Source organism: Puma concolor, chromosome D2 (genome assembly GCF_028749965.1).
Source record: "Puma concolor isolate L17-30 chromosome D2, mPumCon1.1.hap2, whole genome shotgun sequence".
In the NCBI taxonomy this organism is placed as follows: Eukaryota; Metazoa; Chordata; class Mammalia; order Carnivora; family Felidae; genus Puma; species Puma concolor.
Genome location: NC_141677.1, coordinates 32,021,112 through 32,049,066, shown reverse-complemented (window position 1 = coordinate 32,049,066; position 27,955 = coordinate 32,021,112). Strand labels below are relative to the sequence as shown.

General features: G+C 39.6%; 1 protein-coding gene across 1 annotated transcript; it reads left to right on the top strand.

The window, feature by feature from the left end:
• On the top strand, positions 1-27,951 carry PPA1 (inorganic pyrophosphatase 1). The gene is made up of 11 exons (XM_086679893.1): positions 1-177; positions 3,198-3,256; positions 14,750-14,803; positions 15,673-15,792; positions 16,278-16,364; positions 17,256-17,382; positions 19,278-19,405; positions 19,677-19,762; positions 25,645-25,714; positions 26,716-26,758; positions 27,601-27,951. The coding sequence occupies exons 1-11, from the start codon at positions 114-116 to the stop codon at positions 27,630-27,632; spliced, it is 870 nt and encodes a 289-aa protein (XP_086536019.1). The 5' UTR covers positions 1-113; the 3' UTR covers positions 27,633-27,951.
• Positions 27,952-27,955: the final 4 nt, after the last annotated feature.

Genomic DNA, 27,955 nt, shown 5'->3' with positions numbered 1-27,955 from the left:
CCACTCTAAGTCCAGTCTCCCCGGTGCGCACGCGCGAAGCTTTCTCCTTGTCAGTCGGCGCCGCGTGCAGGCTGGTGGCTCTGTGGCGGCGGCTGCGGCTCGTCATCCGCACCATGAGCGGCTTCAGCAGCGAGGAGCGCGCAGCGCCCTTCACCCCCGAGTACCGAGTCTTCCTCAGTGAGTGTCGGCAGACCGCGACCCCTCCCCGCCCGCCAACCCATTCATTCCCGGGCCTCGCCTCGCCTCCTGCCCGGGCGCCGTCGGCCCGCGCTCCGCCCCTTGTCCCGGGCGCGGGCCGGGTTCCTTGGGCTTCCCGGGCCCTGGGCCGGCCAGGCCCTCCCATTTCACACGTCCCGTTTGAAACGGGTAAACGGGGTGGGGGGAGGGTGACCGCGGGGACGGTCTTTCTCTTTCACACGCGCGGTGGGACCCGACCCCGGGCCCGGCTAGTTTTGCAGGTGCCCTCGGGCAGCATCTGATGGGAAGGGAAACCACTGAGTCACTCTAGAAAAGGTGTCAGGAGGTAAACTAATCTGCGTAAGAGGATTGCTTGATTTGTAGGAACGGGGGCAGGGTGGAGGGATGACTCCCTAAGGACCTTAATTCCTGAACTGTAGCTCAGCCTGCGGGCACCAGGCAGGGTGAGATCCAACCCCTCGTTCTGCAGAGGGGGAAACTGAGGCCCGGAGCAGGAGCCGTCAGTGGAGGACCGAACCCATCTCCAGGAAGGCCCGGTCGCGCATCTGCCCCTCCCTCCCGCGGAGGTTTCCCCTGTAGCGCGGATGCTGGGAATGAGCCTTCTTGAAACAGAAAGCTGTTTCCCTCAAGTCAAACAGGTGACGTCAGTCTGGAAAGCACGAGGGAGAAAGTGCCAAGTTTTTACCCCTGGGCAGTGAATCGACATCTGAGGGGTACCTACCCCAGGTCCACATCTGGAGCTGCACTTAGAGCTCTGCACGCTGCGGGCTGATGGAGCTCCGCTTTCCCTCGCCCACCGCCTTTTGTCTTGCAGGTGGAGGAAAGAAAGCTACCTCGGGTTTTATCTTGATCTCTACCCACGCCCCTGCCCAAGCCACTAGGAATAGATAACTGGAGAGAGCCAAGGCGTTCGAAAATGTGTCAGTAGAGGCGTTTCTGTTTTAACTGTAAAGAGCCGTTTTACGCGGAAGGAAATGGGCAGGTGCAGCAAATCTTTGCGGGTGATGTGTGAAGGGCAGGCAGGAAATTGCCGGGTGGAGGGGACCAATGGGAACACGGAGAGAATGCACTAAGATCCTAGCGAAAAGTAACCTGCTGCGGGAGGAAAAGGAAAGTGAACTCAGGTTTACACATGTAGCTAAAGATTACCATGTAAAATCCAGGAAGGATGGGACTCCCCATTTTATTTAATTTTGGACTTAAATAAGGGCAGTGTAGGATCTTTTGACTAATAATTCACTGAACTATTTTTTCTGTAGTTAGAATCTCTCTGTAGGAGGGATTTAGAGCGGTGACGCTCAAGTTTGAAGGTGGAAAGATGATTGGCTAATTGACTTCAAGCTGTATTTGCACAGTAGTTATCACTTAGGTGATATCACTACTAATGGTAGCAAGAATTTGATGGCCGTTGTGGAAGACCATAGCCATTCCTTGACTTTGACACTGGCTAATGTAATTTTTTATCAGATGGAACTCTCTGGGACTTAAAAAATACCAATGATTAGAACTGATTATGTAATTACATAATTTTAAGGTTTTTTTAAAAAAATGTTTTTTAACATGTATTTATTTTTTGAGAGACAGAGTCAGAGCACACGAGCAGGGGAGGTTCAGAGAGAGGGAGACACAGAATCGGAAGCAGGCTCCAGGCTCTGAGCTGAGCACAGAGCCCGTCGCGTGGCTCGAACTCACGAACTGTGAGATCATGACCTGGGCCGAAGTTGGACGCTTAACGGACTGAGCCACCCAGGCGCCCCAAGGTTTTTTAATCATAGATTTCTTAACACCCTTCCTTAATAGGAGAAGATTTTTTACCTCTATAGTGTTATATTTGTCAGTCTCTTTAAAACTGATGGTGGATTGGACTGTGAAGTCACAGGTGACTCTGAAGGGATCGTACGTAATGGGACTCATGAAATGGAGATATATACTGTCCTTTTTCATTTTCTGCAAAATGAATTACAGAAAGTCATTAGTTCTTTTGTTAATTGCATTTCCAGATGCATTAAGTCCACATTTAAAAAAATACTTAAATTTTTGGTCACTGCTCAGTTTTTTGTATTCCACCTCAGTTTTCAAATGTGAAGGGATATAGGTTCACCCTTAGGTTTCCTAAAGAATAGTAAGGAAGGTTTTTGGTTTTTTTTTAATGTTTATTTATTTTTTTGAGAGAGAGAGACAGAGCGTGAACAGGGGAGAGGCAGAGAGAGAGGGAGACACAGAATCCAAAGCAAGCTCCAGGCTCTGAGCTGTCAGCACAGAGCCCGATGTGGGGCCCAAACTCACAAACTGTGAGATCATGACCTGAGCCGAAGTTGAATCTTAACTAACTGAGCCACCCAGGTACCCCTGTAAGACAGTTTTGAAATTACTTTTTGGATATGGTAGTTAAGTCTCTAGAATATAGAAATTACCTGTGAAAGGGTTATTGGAACTTGATTATCCTTAAGAAATATAATCTGTCTCTGTCTTCCTGGAACATTGCCTAAAACAACATGGTTGTTTGGTCCCTTCCCTTCCCCCCAAGCCCAACTGTTTCATTAGCTATGTAAGCTGTTAAGTGATGTAAGATCAGTCCAAAACAATTTGATAGCCTTTTGTATGCCAGGCACTGCTAGAGTCTGGGGATACAAAAGTATGTAAGACAGCCCCTGCCCTTGTTATAGAGGTTAGTATCTGTTAGACTTCTAAGGAGAGCAGAGGATTAAAATTTAACCCAATCTTGGGGGGATCCGGAAGGTAAAGTATACAACCAGCTTTTCTCGTGTGGGAATAAAAAATGTCTACTTCACTATTCTGGTGAATGGTGTTGATAATGGGAAAGGCCATGCAAGTTTGGGGACGGGGTGTGTATGGGAAATCGCAGTATCTTTTTCTCAATCCTATGGTAAGCCTAAAATGACTCTAAAAAATTTAAGTGTTTTTTAAAATGTATACTTAATGCATCTGGAAATGCAATTAGCAAAAGAACTAATGACTTTTTGTAATTCATTTTGCAGAAAATGAAAAAGGACAGTATATATCTCCATTTCATGATGTTCCAATTTATGCGGATAAGGTAAGATGTCCTGACCATTTAAACATAGTCTCTTTACTCAGATCAGTTAATTCCACATATGGATTTTCTTATACGTCTTCATAAGTGCTTAAAATGCCTCATTGTGCTGCAAATTCAAGGTACATTGACTAAGAAGTCAGTCTTAAATCCAGATTATTTGGCTAAAGAAGCAATTATAATTTGGGGAGGGAGTAGAGGAACAGATAACAAATGTTTCAAAGCTGTCCTTGGGACTAAATCTTAGTACCTCATAAGTGGTTTTATTTTATATTTTATTTTATATTTTCATTTTATTTTATTCATTTATTTTTAATTTTTATTTTTTCTCATAAGTGGTTTTAAAATTAACCAGGTAGGGGCGCTTAGGGTGGCTCAGTTGGTTAAGTGACATTGGCTTACGTCATGATCTCATGTTTTATGAGTTCAGCTCCATATCAGGCTCTTTGCTGTCAGTGCAGAGCCTGCTTTGGATCCTCTGTCTCCTCTCTCTCTCTGTCTCTCTCTCTCTCTCTCTACCCCTCCACTGCTGTCTCTCGCTTTCTCAAAAAATAAATGAACATTTAAAAATAAAATAAAATAAAATACACCAGGTAGCCAGCACAAAATTTGGGTTGTGGGATATATATTAAACAGCAAAAATAAACTATTTTATTTACAAAAATTAAACTATATTATTCAGTGATATAATTTCCTATAGGAAAATTCAGTACTTTCAGTGGACTGTTAGAGTTAAGATGCAAATAGTGTTGGGGCGCCTGGGTGGCTCAGTTGGTTGAGTGACTGACTTTGGCTCAGGTCACGATGTCACAGCTCGTGAGTTCGAGCCCCATGTCAGGCTCTGTGCTGACAGCTCCGAGCCTGGAGCCTGCTTCGGATTCTGTGTCTCCCTCTCTGTCTGCCCCTGACCCACTCGCATTCTGTCTTTGTCTCTCTCAAAAATAAATAAACATTAAAAAACTATATAATAAAAAAAAAAGTACAGTGTTAATAAAGGTTAAGTCTACAGACCTCTAAAAAGAGGTGTCTGTTAGTATGCACACCAGTGAGCTGAAGAAATCTAGCACAAATTGATAGGCTAACCACAAATGGGTAAGAATTTTACTTTGCTAGGAGAAACTGTCTACAACGATATATTCCAAAGTCTTTGTGGTCCTTTGGAAGTAAGAATTGCTAGTGACCCTTTCTGATTTTTATTTTCATTTTTGTCTTTTTATATTTTCTAATCTTTTTACAATGAGCATGGGTTATTTTTACAAATTGAAATAGTTATTGTTATTTTTTTTATTCAGTGCTTGTGTTAGCCTCCTTCCCAGTAGGAGAAGTTTGTACTTCTGACACAAGGAACTGACACAAGGACGGATGCCTGCTGCTTTTTTAAACCTTTAAAAATTCTTTTTGTCCAACCGGGAAGCATGATTCACGATGAACACAAATTTTTTTGAGTTCTAAACACTGCACATAGATTGTTGATTTTCCTTGGTTAAATGCCAATACATAATACATGCGAGCATCGCATTCCAGTGCAAGTCTAGAATACCATTATAGGTGAAATCTTCTCCTTGTATATGCTGAGTCCTACTGTTTCTCTGTACTTGACTATCAGAGAGACATAGGCAAATTCACCGAAATTGTACCAGGAAATTTCCTCCAGTTCCAGACTGACAACTTGAGCGTCGGCAGAAAATCCCAACTCAAGGTGTTGCTTCCTAGGAGCTTCCTTGTGCTGGGCTCCAACAGGAGATAGTAGAGCAAATAGCCTAAGGCCAATTATGTGCCACGCTGACAGGAGGGACCTCTAATTGGCATGTGTTCTCCTGTGGGATTCTCAAAGTTGTATTTATTCAGAAACTCTAATTTGTTATGTCTGATTTCCTGGGAGTTGGCATGAGCTGCAGGATCCTTCCTTCCTCTTGAATTGGCATCATTTGGTTGACTTGATTATCCGTTTGGTGTGTAATTAGTATGCATATCAAAGTACTTTCCAGTCATGTCTTGCACCATTTTGAGTAGTTAAGAGGTATAAAATGATGACTGAAAGTTTATTGAGAGTAACTTGACATGTAGATGTGCTAAGGAAGAAAAATATTTTCTTGACTTAGAGCTATTTTTTGTGTGCGTGTGTTTATAAGTGTCTTAGTCCATTTTGGGCTGCTGTAACAAAATACCATAGACTGGTAGCTTATCAACAGCATGCATTTTTTACTCACAGTTCAGGGAGACTGGAGGTCTGAGATCAGGGTGCCAGCATGGTTGGGTGAGGGCCCTCTTTTGGTCATGGACTTCTAGCTATGTACTTTTGTGGCAGAAAGGGCTAAGGATCTCTCTGGAGCCTCTTTTATAAGGCACTAATCCCACTCATGAGGGTTCCACCCCTGTGTCTTAAACACTTGCCAAAGGTCCCACCCAGTGTACAATCACTATTGAGGGTTAGGATTTCAACAAATGAATTTTGGGGGGACACAAACATGCAGACCATAGCTATAAGTAACTGATACAATATTCTATATTATATAAACTATAGTATTCTAGCCAAGGATCAGAATGTTCATAATAGTTGTGGTGCCCAGTTTTATTACTGCTTCAAGTTACCCCAAAATAGGAAACTGACACTACATTTTGGTGCTATGTAAAACATCTTCACTCAGTTTATTCTGCAACTCCTTGGAGTCTTGTATGGGACTGATTTGGGCTATAATCTGGGATTACTCAAATGAAAACTCTGCCTTTGCACCGCCCTGAGCTGGCTCAGAAACACAATCTCTTACAACTCTGGATTTCACTAGTGGTCCAGACGTCAGTGAACTTCAGCATTTCAGATTCCTGTCTGAGAAGCAGGAAAGAGTTCTTTTGTTTTGTTCTGTTTTTAAGGAAGTTTAGTATATACAAAATACCAAAAGGGTGTGGTACACAGAAATTATTTTGGATTATAGCCTAAATAAAAGATCTGATTAACTCCGTTGGTTACAGAAGAGTGTGCTTTCTTTTTTTTTTTTTTTTTTTTTTTTTTTAGTTCCAATGTTATTAAGTTTATGTAAATACATTTTTAGTGTGTGGTTGTGGACTTTATCTCTAATATGGTCAGTCATTCAAAGGGAGATAATGAGGGAATGTATCTTTCACACAACTCTTACCACTCTACTGAGGAAGAATGCCCAAAGGCTTATATTCGGCTCTATGTCAGGACCTCTCAATGTGGACAGCCACTAGGTAATCAAGCCAGCCGGTTCTGGGAATCCATGTGACTCAAACACCCTGCCTGGATTATTTCCAAATCCATTCGGTGGAAGAAGGCAAAGGCAAGGACTCACTGGATTTTGTCCTTTGCTCTGGGTCTATTTTGGGGTCAAATATAAAAATACCTGTGGCTCAGGGTGTCTTCTGACATAAAACTTTTTAGATAAGAGAAATTTTTAAAATCCAGAACATAGCATAAACGGTGTGAAATAGTGGGTGGATTAACTTTTATCTAAATCTTCAAGTGCTCAAATATCATGACTTGATATTTAGATTTAGAAGTTTGGTATTGTTTTTGTTCTGTATCTTAAACGTTGATGTTAAATATTTGTTCTAACAATATAGGCTTCTGTTTGTTTTCCAGGTGACTGTTGGGAGACTATGTAAATATGGAACTATTTTTTTTTTCTCCTCTTCTAAAAGTTCAGCTTATAATCAAATAGGTTGATGCCTCAGAAATTTAACAATATTTTCTGCAGTCGTGTATCATTTTTTTCCAAGATTTTATTTTTATTTATTTATTTAAAAAAATTTTATTTTAACATTTATTTATTTTTGAGACAGAGAGAGAGCAGGAACAGGGGAGGGTCAGAGAGAGGGAGACACAGAATCCGAAACAGGCTCCAGGCTCCGAGCTGTCAGCACAGAGCCTGACGCGGGGCTCGAACTCATGGACCGTGAGATCGTGACCTGAGCCGAAGTCGGCCGCTCAACCGACTGAAGCACCCAGGTGCCCCTCCAAGATTTTATTTTTAAGCAATTCCTACACCCAATGTGAGACTCAAACTCAGAACCCCAAGATCAAGGGTCACATGTTCCACCAACTGAGCCAGCCAAGTGCCCCCTGCACTCATGTTATCATTCTCTTTGAAGATACTATTCTGCTGTACCTGAGCCCTTTAGAAGAGATCTACTCAAGCAGATGCCTGTTTGATTACTTCCTTCCTTCTGGGGTTTGCTTTGTTTCAAATTTTCGATTTCTTTTCATAAACAGTTCCTTAAATGGAAGTTTTTAAAATGTCACTGAATTAATTAAACACTGTTTTCTTCCCTAGCTTTGTACGTATATAGAATGGGTTTTCTGGATTTTTGTTTTGTTTATCTTTGGTTTCATGTTTTCTAAACCAAAGTTAGAACCGGGAACAGATGGGAACTGATGGCCGTTAAGCTTAATCAGCATGTCATAACTAAAAATAAACTCCTACTTTTTCCCTCTCCAGTGAGCATTCAGGTGACTAAATTTTGATAACAGATATTCTAACCATAATCTCTGTGGTCTGTCAACTTCGTTGAAAAGGTAAAGTTGGGATGATTAAATATGCATATAACATACGACAATGCCTGGCTTTATAGGAAAGTCTCAGTAAACAGTAACCAACCAAATAGGATGATGATGTTGAGCACAATGACTGATTGTTTCTTTAGCCCTTCAGAGCTCTATTTTATAGGGTAAAAAAAAAAAAAAAATCACTGAATTAAGAGTAAGGAATCTTTACTTTAGTCTTGGTTTTACCACTAACTGGCCTAATGATATTGAGCAAATTCCTTCATCTCTGAGCCATGTTCATCTTGGTGGGTGTTTTAGATTACATTCTATGTTGACGTCCCATGATTCTGTGTATAGAGCTTATTGATGAACCCTTATTACAGATCATTATTTTTAAAAAGGCCCAAAATTATTGTTGATATTTATTGAATGATTCCTGAAACCTTAGGCACTATGCTAAAGCCCTTCTGTGGATTATATCATTTGGCCATCACGTCATTCTCTAAGCTAGGTTCTTTCATTAGCCCCATTGTCCAGGATCAGCCACTAGAACTTATAAGCAGTAGTGTCATGCTTGAAACCCGGCATTTTGGCTCAGAACTTGTGGTTTTAACCACTGTGTTCCACTTCCTTGAGTGATTATGGATATGTAGGAGAGGTGGATTTTACTTTGTACTTCTTATATGTTCCAAATTTTCTACAGTAGATATCTCTTTAATAATGCAGACAAAAAGGCTTGCTTGATTTTTTTTTTTTTTTTTTTTTTTTTTTGCTCAGCATTCAAAGGAAATGAATAAGAGCTTTTTTTTCTTTGGAAAGGCTCAGAAGTCTTCTAGTCCAGGCATTCTTGGTGGCCCCGAGGCCCTCAAATGGCCATGGATGGGTTTCTGAGGTTCTGTGAACTCTGTGATACTGCGATTTGGTGTAAATGTGCATTTTCCCTGGGAAAGGTTCTGTGTTCAAAATTCTTTGTCATCATGGGGGTGCCTGGGTGGCTCAGTCGGTTAAGCATCTGACTTCAACTCAGGTCATGATCTCACAGCTTGTGAGTCTAAGCTCCACATCAGGCTCTGTCCTGACAGCTCAGAGCCTACAGCCTGCTTGGGATTCTGTGTCTCCCTCTCTCTCTGCCCCTCCCCTGCTCATGCGCTCGCTCTCTCTCTCTGTCTCTCTCTCTCTTACTCTCTCTCGTTCTTTCAAAAATAAACATTAAAATTTTTTTTTTAAAAAAGAGTAGAACTTAAGTATTGCCACACACACAAAGTAAATATGTGAGGTGATGAAGAGGTTAATTTCCTTGATGAGGGGGATCATTTCACAATGTACACATATACCAAAACCTCACATTGTACATCCTGAATACGTGATTATTTGTCAATCATACCTCAATAAAGCTGAAGAAATTAAGTTTTTTAAAAAGAAAAAGTAAATGGGTTCCTGAATTATTTCATTGACAAGTGATAAAAGTGAGATCATGACCTGAGCCACAGTCGGACACTTAACTGACTGAGCCACCCAGGCCCCCCTAAGATCTACTCTTTAAGCAAATTTCATTGAATCATTTTTAGTGTTTTTGAGGAACCGCCATCCTGTTTTCCATAATGGCTGCACTAATTTACGTTCCCACCAACAGTGCACAAGGAGGAATCCATTTGCATTTAATAGTTTAGAGTATATCCTGTAATAAAAAAACTGACACTGAAGCCCAAACCTAAAACTAAGGATTAAGAGCCATTGTCACTTGGTGAGCACTTAATAAGGTATAATAACCTCAGACAGGATTAAATCTAGTACACCTTTTCAAAAGTACCTGTTTGCAGGTGGAACATTTCCTTATTAATTATGTGAGTTTTTCTGATAGGGATTTTATACTACAAAACTGTTCTAGAAGTTAAAAAAAAAAAAAAGCTGCCCTTTTTATTAGCTTCTTGCTTGTTGAGTAATCTCGAGATGAATTTAGAAGAAAGTCCTCTCTACCACCACCGTTTTTCTGCAAATTTTATTGCAAAACAAAATAAAAGGAAGGACGATGGAATCAGAGAGTGATTTTGTATTTCTTCCCAAGTCTGGCATTTACTTGGTTCCTGAAGTTATCTGGAGAGATACATGGTGGCTCAACTTGAAAATGTTGATTTAAAAGCCACTTATGTAAGTTTGCAATATAGCATGTCATGTTCACTAGGCTTTGGGTCCAGTGTTGGAAACTGATCATAAGTCTTAAGGTGTTCATAGGTCTCCCAATAAAGACGCATTTAACTTTACTACTAAGATTCAGTGATGGGATATAATTAAATGCTCCCTATATACACATACTTAACTACACTAGTTATAATAGCCTACCAAACAGCCATGGCCTGTTCATTAGTAAACAACTTTTAGACTACTAATTTGACCTATAAGAAAACTAACCGGTTTGGAAATGAAACCCCTGATCACCATACTATTGAAATATTCCTGTTTAATCAGTGAAAGTAAAAGACTAATCAAGATATAGGTTACATGTCTCCTACCCCTAAAATATTTTTATTTACACTCTTTGATTTAATGGAATGATATAATTAGTTTAGGCTTAAGTTTCCAATCTCCTTAGAATTTGAACACCTTTAACATTGACATTCTTATGAAATGATTATAAAGCTGGGAAGAGTGTTAGGTCTCTGCCTTTCGGAAGTCAGAGCTAAAGCTATAGTTTGCCTTTCTTCTGCCTCCTACAGGCTTATCCAAATCATCCCACCAGGGATACTAACCCCTTCCTTCCTCTGAAACTATAAATAGGGAGCTGAGAGCTTGATGCCAGAGCGGGGATTTAGAATCAAAGCAGACTAGAAGTGGAGAACAGATTCTCCTCTCAATCCAGGATTGAGCTAAGTAATAGTTGAAACCAGTTAGGATTAGAGAAAGAAGGCATGAATTTGTAACTGGGTAGTACTAAATACCCTAAAGCCTTGTCTCAGTATTTTAAATGCATAAATGTTGGAAATACGAGAATGCATAATTTTTTCCAATTGTTAATTGTAAAATTCACATAACGTAAGACTGACTGTTCTAACCATCGTTAAGTGTACACTTCAGGGGTATTGATACATTCACATTGTTGTGCAACCCTTGCCACCCTTCATCTCCAGAATTCGCTTCATCTTTTTTTTTTTTAATTTTTTTTTTTTAACATTTATTTACTTTTGAGACAGAGAGAGACAGAGCATGAATGGGGGAGGATCAGAGAGAGAGAGGGAGACACAGAATCTGAAACAGGCTCCAGGCTCTGAGCTGTCAGCACAGAGCCCGACGCGGGGCTCGAACTCACGACCCGTGAGATCATGACCTGAGCCGAAGTCGGCCGCTTAACCGACTGAGCCACCCAGGCGCCCCAGAACTCGCTTCATCTTTCAGAACTGAAACTTCATGTCCATTAAACATGAACTCCCGTTCCCCCCTCCCAACCCCCTTGTGGCTACCCTTCTACTTTCTGTTTCTGTATGAATTTGACGTCTTTAGATACCTCATGTCAGTGGAATCACACGGTATTTGTCCTTTTGTGACTGGCTTATTTCACTTATCATGGCCTCAAGTTGTGTCCACACATGTTACAACATGTGTCAGAATTTCCTTCCTTTTTTGGGGGGTTGCTTCTATGGTTTAGAGATTGTGAATAATGCTGCTATGAACATGGGTATACAAATACCTCTTCAAGACCTTGCTTTCAGTTCTTTGGGTGTATACCCAGAAGTGGAATTGCTGGGTCATATGGTAACTCTATTTTTGGTGGAACCGCGGTTTTCCACAGTGGCTATACATTTTATGTTCCTACCAGCAGTGCACAGGAGTTCCAATTAGAATGCATAATTTAACAGTAAAAGTGCTTCCAGCAGTGGAATTGGTTGGATTTCTTATATTGCCCTGAAAATGTTAAGGATCACTGTTCACCTGAACAACTCCCTGAATTGTAGCAGCCTCTAGGAGAAACGAGCTACTCCTCAGTAGTAGTTCCTGTTAAAGAATGAACCCCCTCCTTTTTATATCAACATACTTAATACCTTCTGTTGTGATAATTGATGGGGTACGTAATGACTAAAAGCTCCTATAAGTTCATTGCTTTAAAAAAAGGCACAGTACTCACTAGGGCATCTACATACACTTAAAAGTGTGCTAAGCATTCATTTTACAGGTAAGTTCCCTCCCCCAGGTTTATGAACCCCACCCTCCCCACCCACACACACACCCCACACCTCACCCCAGCCCCACTGTAGCCTGAGGCCTCCATGCAGAGGCCTGGATTTGGAAATCTAACTTCGAGGGAGTTCAAAGAGCTTTTATGGGGCACCTGAGTGGCTCAGTTGGTTAAGTGTCCGACTTCAGCTCAGGTCATGATCTCAAGGTCTGTGAGTTTGAGCCCTGCGTCGGGCTCTGTGCTGCCAGCTCAGAACCTGGAGCCTCCTTCGGGTTCTGTGTCTCCCTCTCTCTCTGCCCCTGCCCAGCTTATGTTCTGTCTCTCTCTCAAAAATAAATATTAAAAAATAAAAGAGCTTTTATTCTGTTCACTGCTAGTCTTCGGTGCCTAGGAAAGTAACACCCAACAGTGGCACTCAGTAATTAATTAATTAATTATTGAGAGAACATGAATGATTTGGCTCTGAGGCTTTTTGCAGGATACTCCCTGCTGTTTTTTGGCCTAGCTGATTCCTAAAAAGCACCAAACTGGGGCACCTGGGTGGCTCAGTCAGTTGAGCTTCCAACTTCAGCTCAGGTCATGATCTCACAGTTCATGGGTTCGAGGCCCATGTCGGGCTCTGTACTGACAGCTCAGAGCTTGGAACCTGCTTCAAATTCTGTGTCTCCCTCTCTCTCTGCCCCTTCCCTGTTCATACTCTGTCTCTGTCTCAAAAATAAACATTAAACAAAAAAAAAATTAAAGAATAAAAAAATAAAAAGCACCAAACCTTCAGGCTTTTGGAATTCCTCTGTGCAGTGGAGTTGTCTTAACCATTTTCAGAAAGATGTTTTCTTTCCTTTAATGTTCTTTCTTTGCTTGCTTTCCATTATAGTTACGTAGGTTTGTAATACTAGGTAGTGGTTTTTGAGGATCTACATGCATTTATCACTTATTCCATTAAAATGTTCAATATAGTTACCAAATTTCAAATTTGTACATTTTGGCCCTATTTGCTACCTTTTTCTTGAGGTAATTTATTCATTTGGTAATGCTTTTTTTTTTTTTTTAAATTTACTGATCTCTTTGTTTTCACGTCTCAGTTACTCTTTCATGTGGTAACAGCTCCATCTTGTGAACAGTTAGGGTATTGCTGCTGAAAACTTAGAGTCCAGACTTGCTCGTAGACCCATAGATCTTTCATTTTAATACCTGAGGTGTGGTATGAGATAGATGCAGTTCTTGAAAAGAAATCACATTTCTTTGATTAAATCTTGAAATTGAATCAAAGATTGGGTCTTCCCATGAACAATGTGTTACTTTTTCTAAACCACACAATTATCACTTAACATGGATAGAGCACTTACTCAGTCCTGGATTTTAAGATCTCTGTTTTTTGTGGGTTTTATGTTCTATCAAGTAGGTGTTCAGAGGCTTGAAGCAGAAACTCATGAAATCTTCTTGTCTCCCTCAATTTGACCAAGAACTTAAATAAAGGGCAGAAGTTTGAGACTGTAAGCTCTAGCTTTTCTGATTGGTTAAAACTAATAGCACAGTAATCATTGGCTCACAACCTTTGACTTATCCTTTTGTAGCTTATTAGTCTCTGTTTTTTGTTTTTTGTTTTTTGTTTTTTTTTTGGTGCAAAGTAGCAGAAAAATAATTCTAAAAAGTGTGTAACTAAGTGACTTACATTTAAAAAAAAATGGTTTTTTTTTGAGAGAGAGTGAGCATGGGTTGGGGAGAGGGGCAGAGGGAGAGAGAGAGAATCTTAAACAGGCTCCATACTCAGTGCAGAGCCCGACATGGGGCTCGAACCCATGACCCTGGATTATGACCTGAGTCAAAATCAAGAGTTGGACGGTCAACCGACTGAGCCACCCAGGTACCCCATAAAGTGACTTTCATTTCAAATCCGCTTTAAAAAATACACCTTTTATAAAAGAATAATTGCAAATTTGGCCTCATGTATACCTTTTGCAAGGCTATAAACTGAAAACCTGACCATTTAAAGTTTTATTTATTGGGGCGCCTGGGTGGCTCAGTCGGTTAAGCGTCCGACTTCGGCTCAGGTCATGATCTCACAGTTTGTGGGTTCGAGCCCGGCATCAGGTTCTGTGCTGACAGCTCAGAGCCTGGAGCCTGTTTCAGATTCTGTGTCTTCCTCTTTATCTGCCCCTCCTCTGTCAAACTAACGTATGACAACGTAAGTAAACTGACTTAGGGTTTGTCTTCCAAACTGCCACTGAAAGAGGAGTTCTGAAAACATCTTGAGCAATTGCAGTGTCACTGGAGGAAGCGAATGGGCTTTGGAGATGATCTCTTTGAAGATGGTCTTCCTCAGAGATAGAAGTTCTGTTATGTTTAAAAATTATTTCCTTTCTTTATAGTAACATTCTTCCCACCCCCCCCCCCGACATTTTATTATGAAAAATTTATTATGTTTACTTAAACACACAAAAATTTGAAAGAATTACAGATTGGACAAGAATACACCCACCACCTTAATTCTACAGTTACTTTGCATATTTGGTCTGATTTTTTTTTTTTAAGTTTATGTATTTATTTTGAGAGAAAGCGCCTTCAATATCACGAACCATGAGATCATGACCTGAGCCAAAATCATCCAAAATCAAGAGTCTGAAATCAAGAGTCGGATGTTTAACTGACTAGGCCCCTGAGATGCCCCGGGTCTGATTTTTTGGCTGACTTGTGTTGAAAGCCTGTTGACTTCAAAGATCCAATACAACGAACAGTTTAACTTTGGCCGAACCAGTGAAACGCTCACTGGGGTGAGAGAACAAATTAGCTCCTGTGACCATTTCACCTTCTATGTGTTTTTCAGGACGTGTTCCACATGGTAGTTGAAGTACCGCGCTGGTCGAATGCAAAAATGGAGGTATGTTTCTCCTTACACTGATGATCAGACCTAGGATATTAATTTTGATCTAAGCACACTGATTTGCTTTTGCTTGAGTGTTCAACCGCTGAAGCCTAAGGTTTTCTTCTTGCTGGTCACAATCTCTTCTCCGGTTAGGTTGCATCGCCCACTGCCTGCCAGTCTTCCCCCTGGGCTCTGAAGCGGCAGACTGTCCTCCCCACACCTTTGCTTCTGGCTTCTGAAAGCCTAGAATTACCTGTTTCTCCTGTGTTATCCCCTTTAAGTTCATCAACGACTCCTCCAGACTCCTCCGTGGAGTCACCGGGCTTTCTTTAGTTACCCCAGCCACCTGTGATTGTATTGGAATTTCTGTTGCGTTAATTTCTTTCTGATGACTCCTAATAGATTCGGCTTTTTGTTGTGGATATTTGTTACATTTCTTCTATCACCTAATTAAGCTTTTTGACAGTAGCCATATTTTGCATGTAATATACACTCAAATATTTGAATAATTTAAAATGTTTTAAGGAAAGCCTAAGTTGGATAATATTTACTTTGCCCTTTTAATACAAATCTTAAAACATTTCTCAAATGTTAGGATTTTATTCCAGGTAATTTTAGTTTTTGCTTTCTTGAATAAGTAAATTTTGGGTTTTTTTTTTAGGGTTTTTTCCCCTTCTTGATAGTTCTTGTGTACCTCAAATAAGTTTTCCAATTTAAGGCTGATTATGGAAAAACTTTTATATCAAATCATAAAAATGTTAGAGGCAAAATACTTCATTAAAGTGGAATTACAGGATATGCATTCCATAATTCATTTCCTCAAATCGTTATTTGAATAGTATTTTATATCCAAATATACAATAATTTGAAATTTTTTATTTCAGATAGCTACAAAGGACCCTTTAAACCCAATTAAACAAGATGTGAAAAAAGGAAAACTCCGTTACGTTGCAAATCTGTTCCCTTATAAAGGATATATCTGGAATTACGGTGCTATCCCTCAGGTATGTATCTGTGCAGTGGCTAAAAATGTACTTTTTAGCTTACAAAAAATTAACCTATAGCTGTTAGTGGAAAAGATTTAAACACCTGCAGAAAGTTTATGCCATAGTAGATTTTACCAACATAAGAGTAATTATTATTTTTAATTAAAAAAAATTTTTTAAATGTTTTTATTTATTTTTGAGACAGAGAGAGACAGAGCATGAGCAGGGGAGGGGCAGAGAGAAAGGGAGACACAGAATCCGACGCAGGCCCCAGGCTCAGAGCTGTCAGCACAGAGCCCAACGTGGGGCTCGAACTCACGGAGTGTGAGATCATGACCTGAGCTGAAGTCGGACGCCCAACCGACTGAGCCACCCAGGCGCCCCTAGGCTGTTATCTTTTAATGCAAACGCGATCCACTTTGTCAGTAGCTTGTATAGAAATGATATACTCTCAGACTTAATTTTTTTTTAATTTTTAATTAATTAATTAATTTAATTTTTAGACTTGGGAAGACCCAGGACACAATGACAAACACACTGGCTGTTGTGGTGACAATGACCCAATCGATGTGTGTGAAATTGGAAGCAAGGTACTGGAATCTGAAATGTTTTTCTGTAGTGTCAAGATGATAGTAATGAAGTATACAAAGTTCATACTTTAAAAAGTATTGTGAATAAAATATATGCATATTAGTGAAATAGTGATGTCTCTTTGAGAAGTTAAAACTTCTAGTTCTGCTAAGCATTTGTATACTATAATGTGTGCATTTAAACTTAGTCTAAAAAAATGTATGTATACACGCACGCAGAAGCAGTTGTGTTCTGCATTGCTTTGGCAGGCAGATGACTAGTCAACGGGTAGAATACCAGGAGGCAGATTTCATCTCGATACAAGGCAAACCTTGCCGACTTGCTCGGAACGGTCAGTGAACCGACCCATGTCAACCAACCTCAGGAGCTGGAGATCTATGGTCAGAATTTCTTCATCAAGTAGGGCAACTCTAACATCAAGACTGTAGTTATCATTTCCTTACGATACCGCTCAGGCTGAGGGAAATAGATAACAACCGAAAAGAAAGTTGGCATTCAGTTTTTTAACTCATTAAGTTAAATCATATTGTTTGACTTGCCTAATTCAGTTGTTTGAATAAAATAAAAATTAAAGAAAGCACATTTAAATATGTGTTTGGAACATATTATGGAGGATTTATTTTTTGGCCCAATCAATGACACCTCAAAAAATATGAATTATCCTCAACTACGTTACTGATTTTCTTAGGGCCTCCAAGGGTACTTATTTTCAGTTTTGATAAGACAGGGATCTGCTTGTTTAGCTTTTTAAAAATTGCCTAAAGAAACCATTTTATGGTAAGTTTGCAGAAACTTGGCATCTTCCTTGTTTCCTGTTATCTACCAAGTACAACTTTTCTTCCAAAGTTTCATTCTGTGGTATTGTCCTAACTGTGGTTATTGACTCTTAGGTATGTGCAAGAGGTGAAATAATTAGTGTGAAAGTTCTGGGCATACTGGCTATGATCGATGAAGGGGAAACCGACTGGAAAGTCATTGCCATTAATGTGGATGATCCTGATGCAGCCAATTACAATGGTAAGGAAATCTGAAGATCTAAAGTCTTTACATCTAAATCTTACTCCCCACCAAATTTAACCTATAGAGACAGAATTACCTTCAGTAAGCACTAAGGAATAAGCCCACGCCTTCAAACTGTTAAAGAATGGAGAAGCAAAACATTTGACAAAGCACTGTTATTCCGCACAGTGAACTTCTTAGTAGTTAACTTAGTAATTGAGTAAATTTTCTCCTTCATTCCAGGAAAGGAAAAATCTGGTAGTTTGTGTTTACTCTTTTCTCTTTTCCTTCATACTAGCATTCTCTTGCTTTATTTATTTATTAAAAAATTTTTTTGAGTGTGATATGATCTGCATGCTATAAAATTCATCATTTTAAAGTGTGCAATTCTACGATTTTTAATATATTCACTCTGTTGTGCAACTGTCTCCATTGTCTAATTCCAGAACGTGTTCCCTACTCTAACAGTAAGTTCTGTATCCATTAGCAGCCACTCCCTGTTCCCATTTCCCCCAGTCCCTGGCAATCACTAATGTATTGTTTGTCTTAATGGACTGGCCTGTTCTGAACATTTCACACAAATGGGATTGTATGTTAATGTGTCTGTCTAGCTTCTTTGACGTAGCATAATGTTTTCAGGGCTCATCTGCAGTGTAACATGTATCAGTACTTCATTACCCGCCCCCCCTTTTTTTTTGGTGGTAAAATTCACTTAACACAAAATTACCATTTTAACAATTTTAAAGTGTACAATTTGGTGGCATTTAATACATTCACAAAGTCACACGACATCACCACAGTCTAGTTCCAGGACATTTCATCACTCCAGATGAAAACTCTAGGTCTAAGCAGTCACTCCCTATCCCCTGCTCTTCCCAGGCCCTGGCAATCCCTAATCTGCTGTCACCATAGATTTCCCGATTCTGGATATTTCTTGTACGTGGAATCCTAAAACATGTATGTGGCCTTTTGCCCTGCAGTAGAGGCTATTGGAGTACTGAAAACTTTCTCTGGGCGGTTGGCCCCATGCTGCAAATAGTATGCAGCTTTCCCTCCAAGTCAGCCTAAGATAGTGTCTGTCTGTCATCTGTTATAATCTGAAGAGTTTATTGGCATTGCTAGATGGAGAGAATTCTTGACTAGCCACACCTCTGGGAGAGATACACACAGAGCCATGGAAGAGGACTACTTACCACTAAAGCAGTCAGTTCAGACACACTGATCCTCTTGGTCGTTGTGGAACCCCGATAGCCAGATCGCCCTGCTATTTTGTGGGAACCCGCGAAAGTAAGCCTGGGGTTCCATGCTTGCTACAACACCAGGACTGCCGGGCTGGTTAGGAAAGCCAAACCCGAGAGGGAACAGCACAGAATTGGTGCTGTCTTTGGTAGGCTCTTGATGTGGCATCAGGAGGCAGTTCTGGTAGCTCTGGAGACCACTCCTCTGTCTCTGTATGCAGCTTTGCAGGATGAGGAACAAAAGTTGCCTGGATTCTTTTTTGCCGACCTTTTCTTTTCTGGATCTGGTGTTCAGGATTCTCCAGTCCGGATCCAGCGTACCTTTCAAGGTCTGGTTCGCAGTCAGAGAGTTAATCAGCTCTGACAGTTTTCCTCACTGTGGTATAATAAAAACATATTTGGTCTTTTGTTTCCAGTTCCTGGCAGAAAACTCTCTAATAGAAGTTACTATTGTATTGGTTGTTTTCTTAGTACTTAACATCAGAGCTATTCTAAGACACTAGATGATTTCCTTTTAATGTCTGTGTGTTCCCTTTTCAGCAAGGTGGTTCACTCTAACGTTATCTTGAACTTTTTTGATAATCCATTCTATCGCTCTCTCAAAGTACGTACTTGATATTTGTATTGCATGAACAATTACATATTCATCTTGCAATCTGCTTGTCCTCTTCTTAGATATTAACGATGTCAAGCGGCTGAAACCTGGGTACCTGGAAGCTACTGTGGACTGGTTTAGAAGGTACAAGGTTCCTGATGGAAAACCGGAGAACCAGTTTGCTTTCAATGCAGAATTTAAAAATAAGGTAGTGTGTCATATAGAAGTGTAGCTTTCGGCCCGTTTGTATCGAGACCAACTTAACTATATCGTTACCATTTAAAGACTGTATGACCATAAAACAAATGTTTAAAGATATAGGTAAGACAGCCTTGATATCGAGTCATTTAAATGTTCTCTTCCATTTCTGACACAAGGAAACGAATTTAGAAAAGACAAAGTTCTCAGGCTTTGGCAAAATGTTGATAATAAGGAAAAGACACTTATCTGTCTTTGTAATGCGTATCTTCAAATTACAGGATTTTGCAACTGATATCATTAAAAGCACTCATGACCACTGGAGAGCATTAGTGACGAAGAAGATCGATGGAAAGGGGATCAGTTGGTAAGCAGGAACTCTTCTCTGTGTGTTTACCACAGAAGGCAGACCAGCTTGCTCCAAAGGTTTTAACGACCATAAACACACTGTATTATTACATTCCTTCGAAAAGGGATGGCTGGTTTTGTGAGTCAGTGCTAAAGTAAGTGGGAAGGTAGATATATAAGCAACTGAAAAGTACTCACGAGATACTCTCTGAACAAGTACAAACTAAAACTATAAAAGGGACCGTGGGATCAGAGCTTTGTGAGGGTAACTAGAAAGGCTTACAAGCAGAGTGCTCAGAATGTAGTGAGTGAAATAAGGTTGAGTGCAAGAGTTTTGCTCTGATCTAAATATGTAAGATGTGTTGCAGCTAAACCAGGATCTACCATGCACACAGAATTTACTACTGCTAATAATAGCTAATACTTATTGAGCAGTTAATATTTGCCAAACATGTAGCAGAGATGCAGGGAAATTAAACTTAACCAAAGTCATCCCTCAGTAAGTGTTTCATGGTTAGGACTCACATCCAAGACTGTCTGGCCCCCAACCCATGTCCAGGATCAGATGCTTCCTCTTGGGTTTTTAGAGATTTACAAGAGAATGCCCACTATCACCACTTAACTAATGTCGTTCTTGAAATAGTAGTCAATGAAGTATATAAGAGAAATGATGTATCTTGATGCAGCAATGTTGGAAATGGAGGATCAAATTGTCATAGATGATATGATTTTGCACCTAGAAAACCCCAGGAAATAATTCAAAAAGGTGCCCTATTACAAAATGAGTGTGTATGTATATTGATAGCATTCTATACAAGTGATTACAGAAACTATAATGGAGGAAAAGGTCTCATATGGAATAGTATTTAAAAAAAAAAAAACAGAAAACACCAGGACACCTGGTGTCCTAGTTGGTTAAGCCTCCAACTTTGACCCAGCTCACGATCTCACCGTTTGTGAGTGTAAGCCCCACATCAGGCCCTGTGCTGATAGCTCAGAGCCTGGAGCCTGCTTCAGATTCTGTCTCAGTCTCTCTCCACCCCTCCTCTGCTTGCACTCTGTCTCTCTGTCTCTGTCTCTCTCTCTCTCAAATATAAATAAACATTTTAAAAAAAGAAAAGAAACAGATTTGTATCTAAAATATACATGGTACTCAGGGGCATCTGGGTGGCTCGATTGGTTAAGTGTCTGACTCTTGATTTCAGCTCTGTTCATGATCTCACGGTTTGTGAGATTGAGCCCTGTGGTGGGCACTGGGATTCTCTCTCTGTCTCTCTGCCCCTCCCCTGCTTGTACACATGCGTTCTCTCTCAAAATAAATAAACTTAGAAAAACAAAACACCAAGGTATAAACAAGACAGTGCAAGACTCAGAAGAAGAGCAGTTTAAGACTATTGAGAAATATAAAATATGATAAAAAGAAAAGTAAACTATGTTCCTAAATGACATTGAATTTCATTAGGAAAAATTTGCATGTGAAAATAGCCAGGAAAATTCTGAAAAAAAAAAAAAAAAAAATGAGGGTAGTGTTGGAGGTGGGGGGAGGAGTGTTAATTATTTTCATAATGTTGAGTGATATTGTTTTACCCAAAGTTTGATATTGAAGAAGAAAGTCAGATTACTCGGTCCTGTTAGAGTTTGGTAGACCCAATGCCATATGGGAATTTAGTTTATAGTAAAGTATTACGGATGAATGGTGTTGGACCAACTGGCTGTTGAGGAAGAAAACAGGCTAGATCCCGACCTTCCTCCTTATTCTCCTTATGGCAGATGCACACTGGCAACCACCACCATGTTCTGGCTGTTTCGATTTGTGTTTAAAAGGTGCTGTGACCAGGTAGGTGCTTCATGAGCTCCCCAGGGAAGCAGCTCAGCATGTTTTCCTTATTTAATTAATGCACCCTTATTTAATTGGGTGCAGCCTGTCGGCCCTCGTCTTACATTAGTATTTAATTCCAGAAACATAAATTTTGATGCAAAAAAATTATAGAATAAGTATAGGTTAATCTATTAATTAGCTTACAGTAGAGAAGCCCTTTCTAAATAGAACACAGACTCAAAATCCATAAAAGAAAGGTTTACTTGTGATATTTTTATGTATCAGGAGACCATTTTTCCCAGTTTTTTTTGTAAAAAAACACAACAAGGGGCAAAATAATTTGTAAATAGCTTATTCGAGTTGATAAGAAAAAGACAACTCAATAGATGGAGAGAAAAGATAGAAAAAGGAAGTTTACATATAAGAAGGTGTACAGACTCACTCATGATTTATAAAATGCAGTTCAGCAAGATAATGATATCCCCCATTAGATTTGCAAAAATTAAAAAAAATTAGATGATAGCCAGGGTTACCAAGAACATACATACATGGTTGTTGAGCGTATAAATGGGTACAGGCTTGGTGAAGGGGAATTTGACAATATCTAGTCCAGAAGTTAAAATTGCATGTATTTCTTTATACCACCACTGCTAGGAATATATCTGTAGTTCACCAAGATACATGTATAAGGATGTTCATTATAGTGCCCTTTATAATAGCAAAAAGGAAAAATGTAATGGTTAAGTACATCTATATGATAGGACAGTATATGGCACGTTAAAAGAATATCTTTATATGTTGATATGGAATGATATCCAAAGCATATTAAGGGAGAAAAGCAAAGTTCCTAGTAGTGTACTTAATATGATCCCATTTATGCAAGATAAACACATACTCCACACTCACAACAGCATCTATTTATATTTAAACTTGGGGGGGCACCTAGGTGGCTTGGTTGGTTAAGTGTCTGACTCTTGATTTCAGCTCAGGTCCTGATCTCACAATTCATGAGGTTGAGCTCCACATTGGGCTTTTTTTGCACTGAGCACAGAGCCTGCTTGGGATTCTTTCTCTCCCTCTCTCTCTGCCCCTTCCCCATGCATGTGCGTGCTCTCTTTCTCTCTTAAAATAAATTGAAATAATAATAGTAGTTAAGATTATATTGCATCTATAGTTTATGGTTTTTGTTTTTTTTAATTTTTTAAAATGTTTGTTTATTTTTGAGAGAGAGAGACAGAGCATGAGCGGGAGGGAGACACAGAATCTGAAGCAGGCTCCAGGCTCTGAACTGTCAGGATAGAGCCCATTGCGGGGCTTGAACCCACAAACCATGAGATCATGACCTGAGCTGGTCAGATGCTTAACCAACTGAGCCACCCAAGCGCCCCTGATTTTTGAAATATTTAACACTATAAGTATTTCCCCATGTCATTAAAAAATGTTTTTATAATATGTAATATTCCATCTCTGTATAATATCCCATCTCCTAGATATACTATTTTTTTAAAGTTTATTTATTTAGAGAGCACACAAGTGAGTTCAAGCCATGGCTTATTCATAACTGATAATTGGTACCTTTGACCCCCTTTACCCATTTCACCCACCCTCCCTTCTGCCTCAGTTAACCCCCAGTATGTTCTCTATATCCATGAGCGTGGTTTTGTTTTTTGTGTTTTTAGATCCCACATGTAAGTGAGATTACATGGTGTTTACCTTTTCCTGTGTGACTTATTTCAGTTAGCATAATGTTGTCACAAATGGCAAGGTCTCATTCTTTTTTATGGCTGAATAATATTCCTGAGAGAGAGAGAGAGAGAGAGAGAGAGTGTGTGTGTGTGTGTGTGTGTGTGTGTGTGTGTGTGTGTGTGTACACACTACATTTTCTTTATCCATTCATTCATTGGCGGACCTTTAGGTTTTTTCCATGTCTTGGTTGTTGTAAATCAAGCTGCAGTGAACATGAGGGTACATACACGTTTCCCATTTAGTGTTTTTGTATTCTTCAGATAAATACACAGAAGTCGAATTGCTGGATCAAGTGGTAATTCTATTTTTAATTTTTTGAGGACACTTCATACTGTTTTCCATAGTGACTGCATCAATTTGCATTTCCACCAGCAGTGCACAAGGGCTTCATTTTTTTCTACATCCTACTAACACTTATTATTTCTTACCTTGTTGATATGGCTTGTTGATAATAGCCATTCTAATGGGTGTGATTCACAGTGGTTTTGATTTGCATTTCCCTGATGGTGAGTGTTATTGAGCATGTTTTTATGTACCTGTTGACCAACTGTATTGTGTGTCTTTGAAAAAATTTCTGTCTGATGCTCTTACCCATTTTTTTTTCTTTTTTTTTTTTTTTAAATTTTTTTTTTCAACGTTTATTTATTTTTGGGACAGAGAGAGACAGAGCATGAACGGGGGAGGGGCAGAGAGAGAGGGAGACACAGAATCGGAAACAGGCTCCAGGCTCTGAGCCATCAGCCCAGAGCCCGACGCGGGGCTCGAACTCATGGACCGCGGCTCGAACTCACGGACCGCGAGATCGTGACCTGGCTGAAGTCGGACGCTTAACCGACTGCGCCACCCAGGCGCCCCTACCCATTTTTTAATCAGATTGATTGTTTGCTGTCAAGCTGTATGAGTTCTTTATATATGTATTTTGGATCTTAACCCCCTATCAGATACATGATTTGCAAATATTTTCTCCCATTTAGTAGGTTGCCTTTTCATTTTGTTGATGGTTCCCTTTGCTGCGTAGAAGCTTTTTAGTTTGATGTTGTCCCACTTATTTATTTTTGCTTTTGTTTGCCTATGCTTTTTGGATAAATCCAAAAATTGGTCCCCAAAAGTGATGTCAGGGAGCTTACTGCCTGTGTTTTCCTGTAGGAGTTTAATGGCTTCAGGTCTTACATTCAAGTCTTTAACCTATTTTGGGTTAATATTTGTGTATAATGTAAGATAGTGGTCCAGTTTCATTCTTTGCTTGTGCCTGTCCAGTTTTTCCAACACCGTTCATTGAAGAGACTGTCCTTTTCTCATTGTATATCTTGGCTCCTTTACCGTAAACTAACTGACTTTATATGAATGGGTTTTATTCCTGGCTGTCTGTTCTGTTCCATTGATCTCTGTGTCTGTTTTTATGCTAGTACCATACTATTCTGGTTAACGTAACTTTGTAAGGTAGTGTGAAATCAGGGAGTGTGATGCCTCCAGCTTTGCTCTTATTTCTCAAAATTGTCTTGGGCTACTCAGGGTCTTTTGTGGCTCCACACAAATTTTAGGATTGTTTGTCCTGTTTGAGAAATGCCATTGAATTTTGATAGGGATTGCACTGAATCTGTAGATTGCTTTTGATAGTATGAACATTTTGACCATATTCTTCCAGTCCACGAGCATGGAGTATCTTTCCATTTATTTGTGTCTTCCTCAATTTCTTTTTATTAATGTCTTACAGTTTTCAGTGTACAGATCTCCCACCTCCTTGGTTAAATTGGGGTGCCCAGCTAGCTCAGTTGGTGAAGCATGAATCTCTTGATCTCGGGGTCGTGAGTTCAAGCCCCACATAGAGATTACTTAGAGCATACACAGATATTACTTAAAAAAAATTTATTCCTGTGTATTTTATTCTTTTTGATGCAACTGTAAATATTATTATTTTCTTTCTTTTTTTAAAAATTGTTTTGGTAACGTTTATTCTTGAGAGAGAGGGAGATATAGAATCTGAAGCAGGCTCCAGGCTCTGAGATGTCAGCACAGAGCCCAGCACGGGGCTTGAACCCATGAACTGTGAGATCATGACCTGAGCTGAAGTCGGAATCTTAACCTACTGAGCCACCCTGGCGCCCCAAATGTTACTATTTTCTTAATTTCTCTTTCCGATGGTCTGTTATTAGTGAATAGAAAATGTAACAGATTTCTGTATATATTGATTTTCTATCCTACAACTTGAGTAAACTTGATTCAGGTAAACCAAACTTGAATCTCATCTGGCTTCCTATCTCAACCTGTTGGTTTTTAACTCTTAATAGACAGGTTTCGTTACTGTGACTCATGACTACTTTTGTTTTCTTTCACAGCATGAATACTACGGTGCCTGAGAGCCCCTTCAAGTGTGATCCTGATGCTGCCAAAGCTATTGTGGATGCTGTATGTAAAATTTTCCTTGAAAAAGACCGTTCCTGGTGGCTAAAAGAATCTATGCTAATGAGGAAGGAAAGTACTTCTTTCAACAAATATCAGAGTTCCTCCTCATGCATATTACCGTGTGAGGTCTTGAAATTGCAAACGATGAGCGCACACAAGTAGCCCTTTGATTGAAGGAAGAAGCTAAGAAGGATGCTAGTCAACACTAACACGGCGGATGAGAAAACAGTATAATTTGTAACAATCAAAATGATTCCAGAATATACCGACTAACCCAAGTGCCTACGTACCTATCACAGGCCATTTTTCACAAAAGAATTAATGGGAACTTACTTGACTTTTTATAGAAAGGACCAAGAAAGTGGTCAAGTTTCAGGCACCGTGCAGGAGTGGTTCATAATCTTACAATTTTGACTTTGTATTATTTTCAATTATTTGGATTAACCAAAAGACTGAACTAGATAATCCTAAATTATTCTTATTAACTATATTAAATAAGGAAAACAAACAGAAAACATGAAGTCTGACTTCTTACTAGTAGCCTTGTAAGTGGGGTATAGGACAAGGAAAAAGAATAATTTAACAACGAAGCCAGTATATTTAGGTTTGTCTTTATATATGAATCCTGACAACGTTGAGGTGAATAGGAAAAATTAGAGGGGAAAAACCATTGGCTAACAATCATAACTTTTCAATGAGAACGCTCTGCCTACTTTTTATGTGTGTGTGTGTATAATCATTGCAAATGCATAAATCAGTTATCTCAAGATGCATTTCCTTTTGTTTATTCTCCTGTGTGCCTTCAAAAGCTAAGAGGCCTGAATTTGTTTCTTGGCAGGAAAGCAAACATTGCCTTGTTTCTATATATTATAAATTATTTTTAGGATTTAAAAATTGGGGAAGTCCTCTTCTGTTCAGATTCTGTTTAATATATGTGTTGGTATACTTTTTTAGCTTATTTTTTTTCTGGCATTAGACTAATACATTTTCATATTTTATTTTAGTTACCACCACCATGTGAATCTGCCTGCACAATACCAACAGATGGTAAGATCTCCATTCTAGTAAAACTACACTAAACATTGTACGTATGTGTGGGAAAATTATATCTGTATCTACAGATACATCTTACATACCACATCTACGGAGAAAGAGCAGGAAGGGGAGAAGAGACATTTCTAGAGTCCCATAATGTCTGTGGGAAGAAAGATAGCTGCACGCGCTCTCCTTCCCCCCCAGCCCCCATCATGGCAGTTTCCCAAGCACGACCCAGTCTTCTCCTCTGGGTGCTGGGTAGATGCCTTGTAGATGTTGGAGCAGGTGGGGCTCTGGATCCCAATCTGGTCACAGGCTGCTTCACCCAGAAAACAGTTCTCTCCCCCTGTAGATTTAGAATTCTCTATAAGGTTCTTCTGGTGAGAATTATGTGTGTATTGATTAGTATCAAGAGTAAAGAAGCCCAAAAGAAAACTGTGACTGTGATTAGTCACCTGTTTTTGCTTGTAAATGTCACATGTAATGTCACATTGTGAAATGTCACGTCTAAGTTTTTTTTTAAGGCAACCCATGGTAGGATATATGTTGGGTATGTTTTGATCCTTCTTATTTATTTAAGAAAAAAAATTTTTTTTGAACATTTATTCATTTGAGGGACAGAGACAGAGCACGAACATGGGAGGGTCAGAGAGAGGGGGAGATACAGAATCTGAAGCAGGCTCCAGGCTCTGAGCTGTCAGCACAGAGCCCGATGTGGGGCTCGAACCCACGAGCACTGAGATCATGACCAGAGCCAAAGTTGGACGCTTAACCGACTGAGCCGCCCAGGTGCCCCGGATATGTTTTGATTCTTAATAGAGATTCTAATTTGGTTTTCTTTTCTCCAAATACAGTGGATAAGTGGTTCCATCACCAGAAAAACTAAGGAAAATTCTGTGGAATACAAGCTGATATTGCTGCGTCCTGTTCATCTGGAGTATTAGATGCAAAAGTAGTAGCTTTTCAAAGCTTTAAATTCATAGAGCTCATCTAACTAAAGCAAATTCTGCTGTGACCAATATTCAGAATGTTATCCATCTAAAAGCATTTTTCATATCTCAACTAAGATAACTATTAGTACATGTTTCACTGTCAAAGCAGTTGTAATTTGGAAGTCATTTGTGAATAAACATGCAAGATAACTACATATTGGATGTATATGTTTACCATGTGTTAGGAAATAAAATTATTTTGCTGAAACTTCATTTA

Coding starts and splice junctions, on each gene's coding strand:
- PPA1 (XM_086679893.1), top strand. CDS start 114: ATGAGCGGCTTCAGCAGCGAGGAGCGCGCAGCGCCCTTCACCCCCGAG. Junction 178..3,197: donor CGAGTACCGAGTCTTCCTCA/GTGAGTGTCGGC, acceptor TTCATTTTGCAG/AAAATGAAAAAGGACAGTAT. Junction 3,257..14,749: donor TTCCAATTTATGCGGATAAG/GTAAGATGTCCT, acceptor TGTGTTTTTCAG/GACGTGTTCCACATGGTAGT.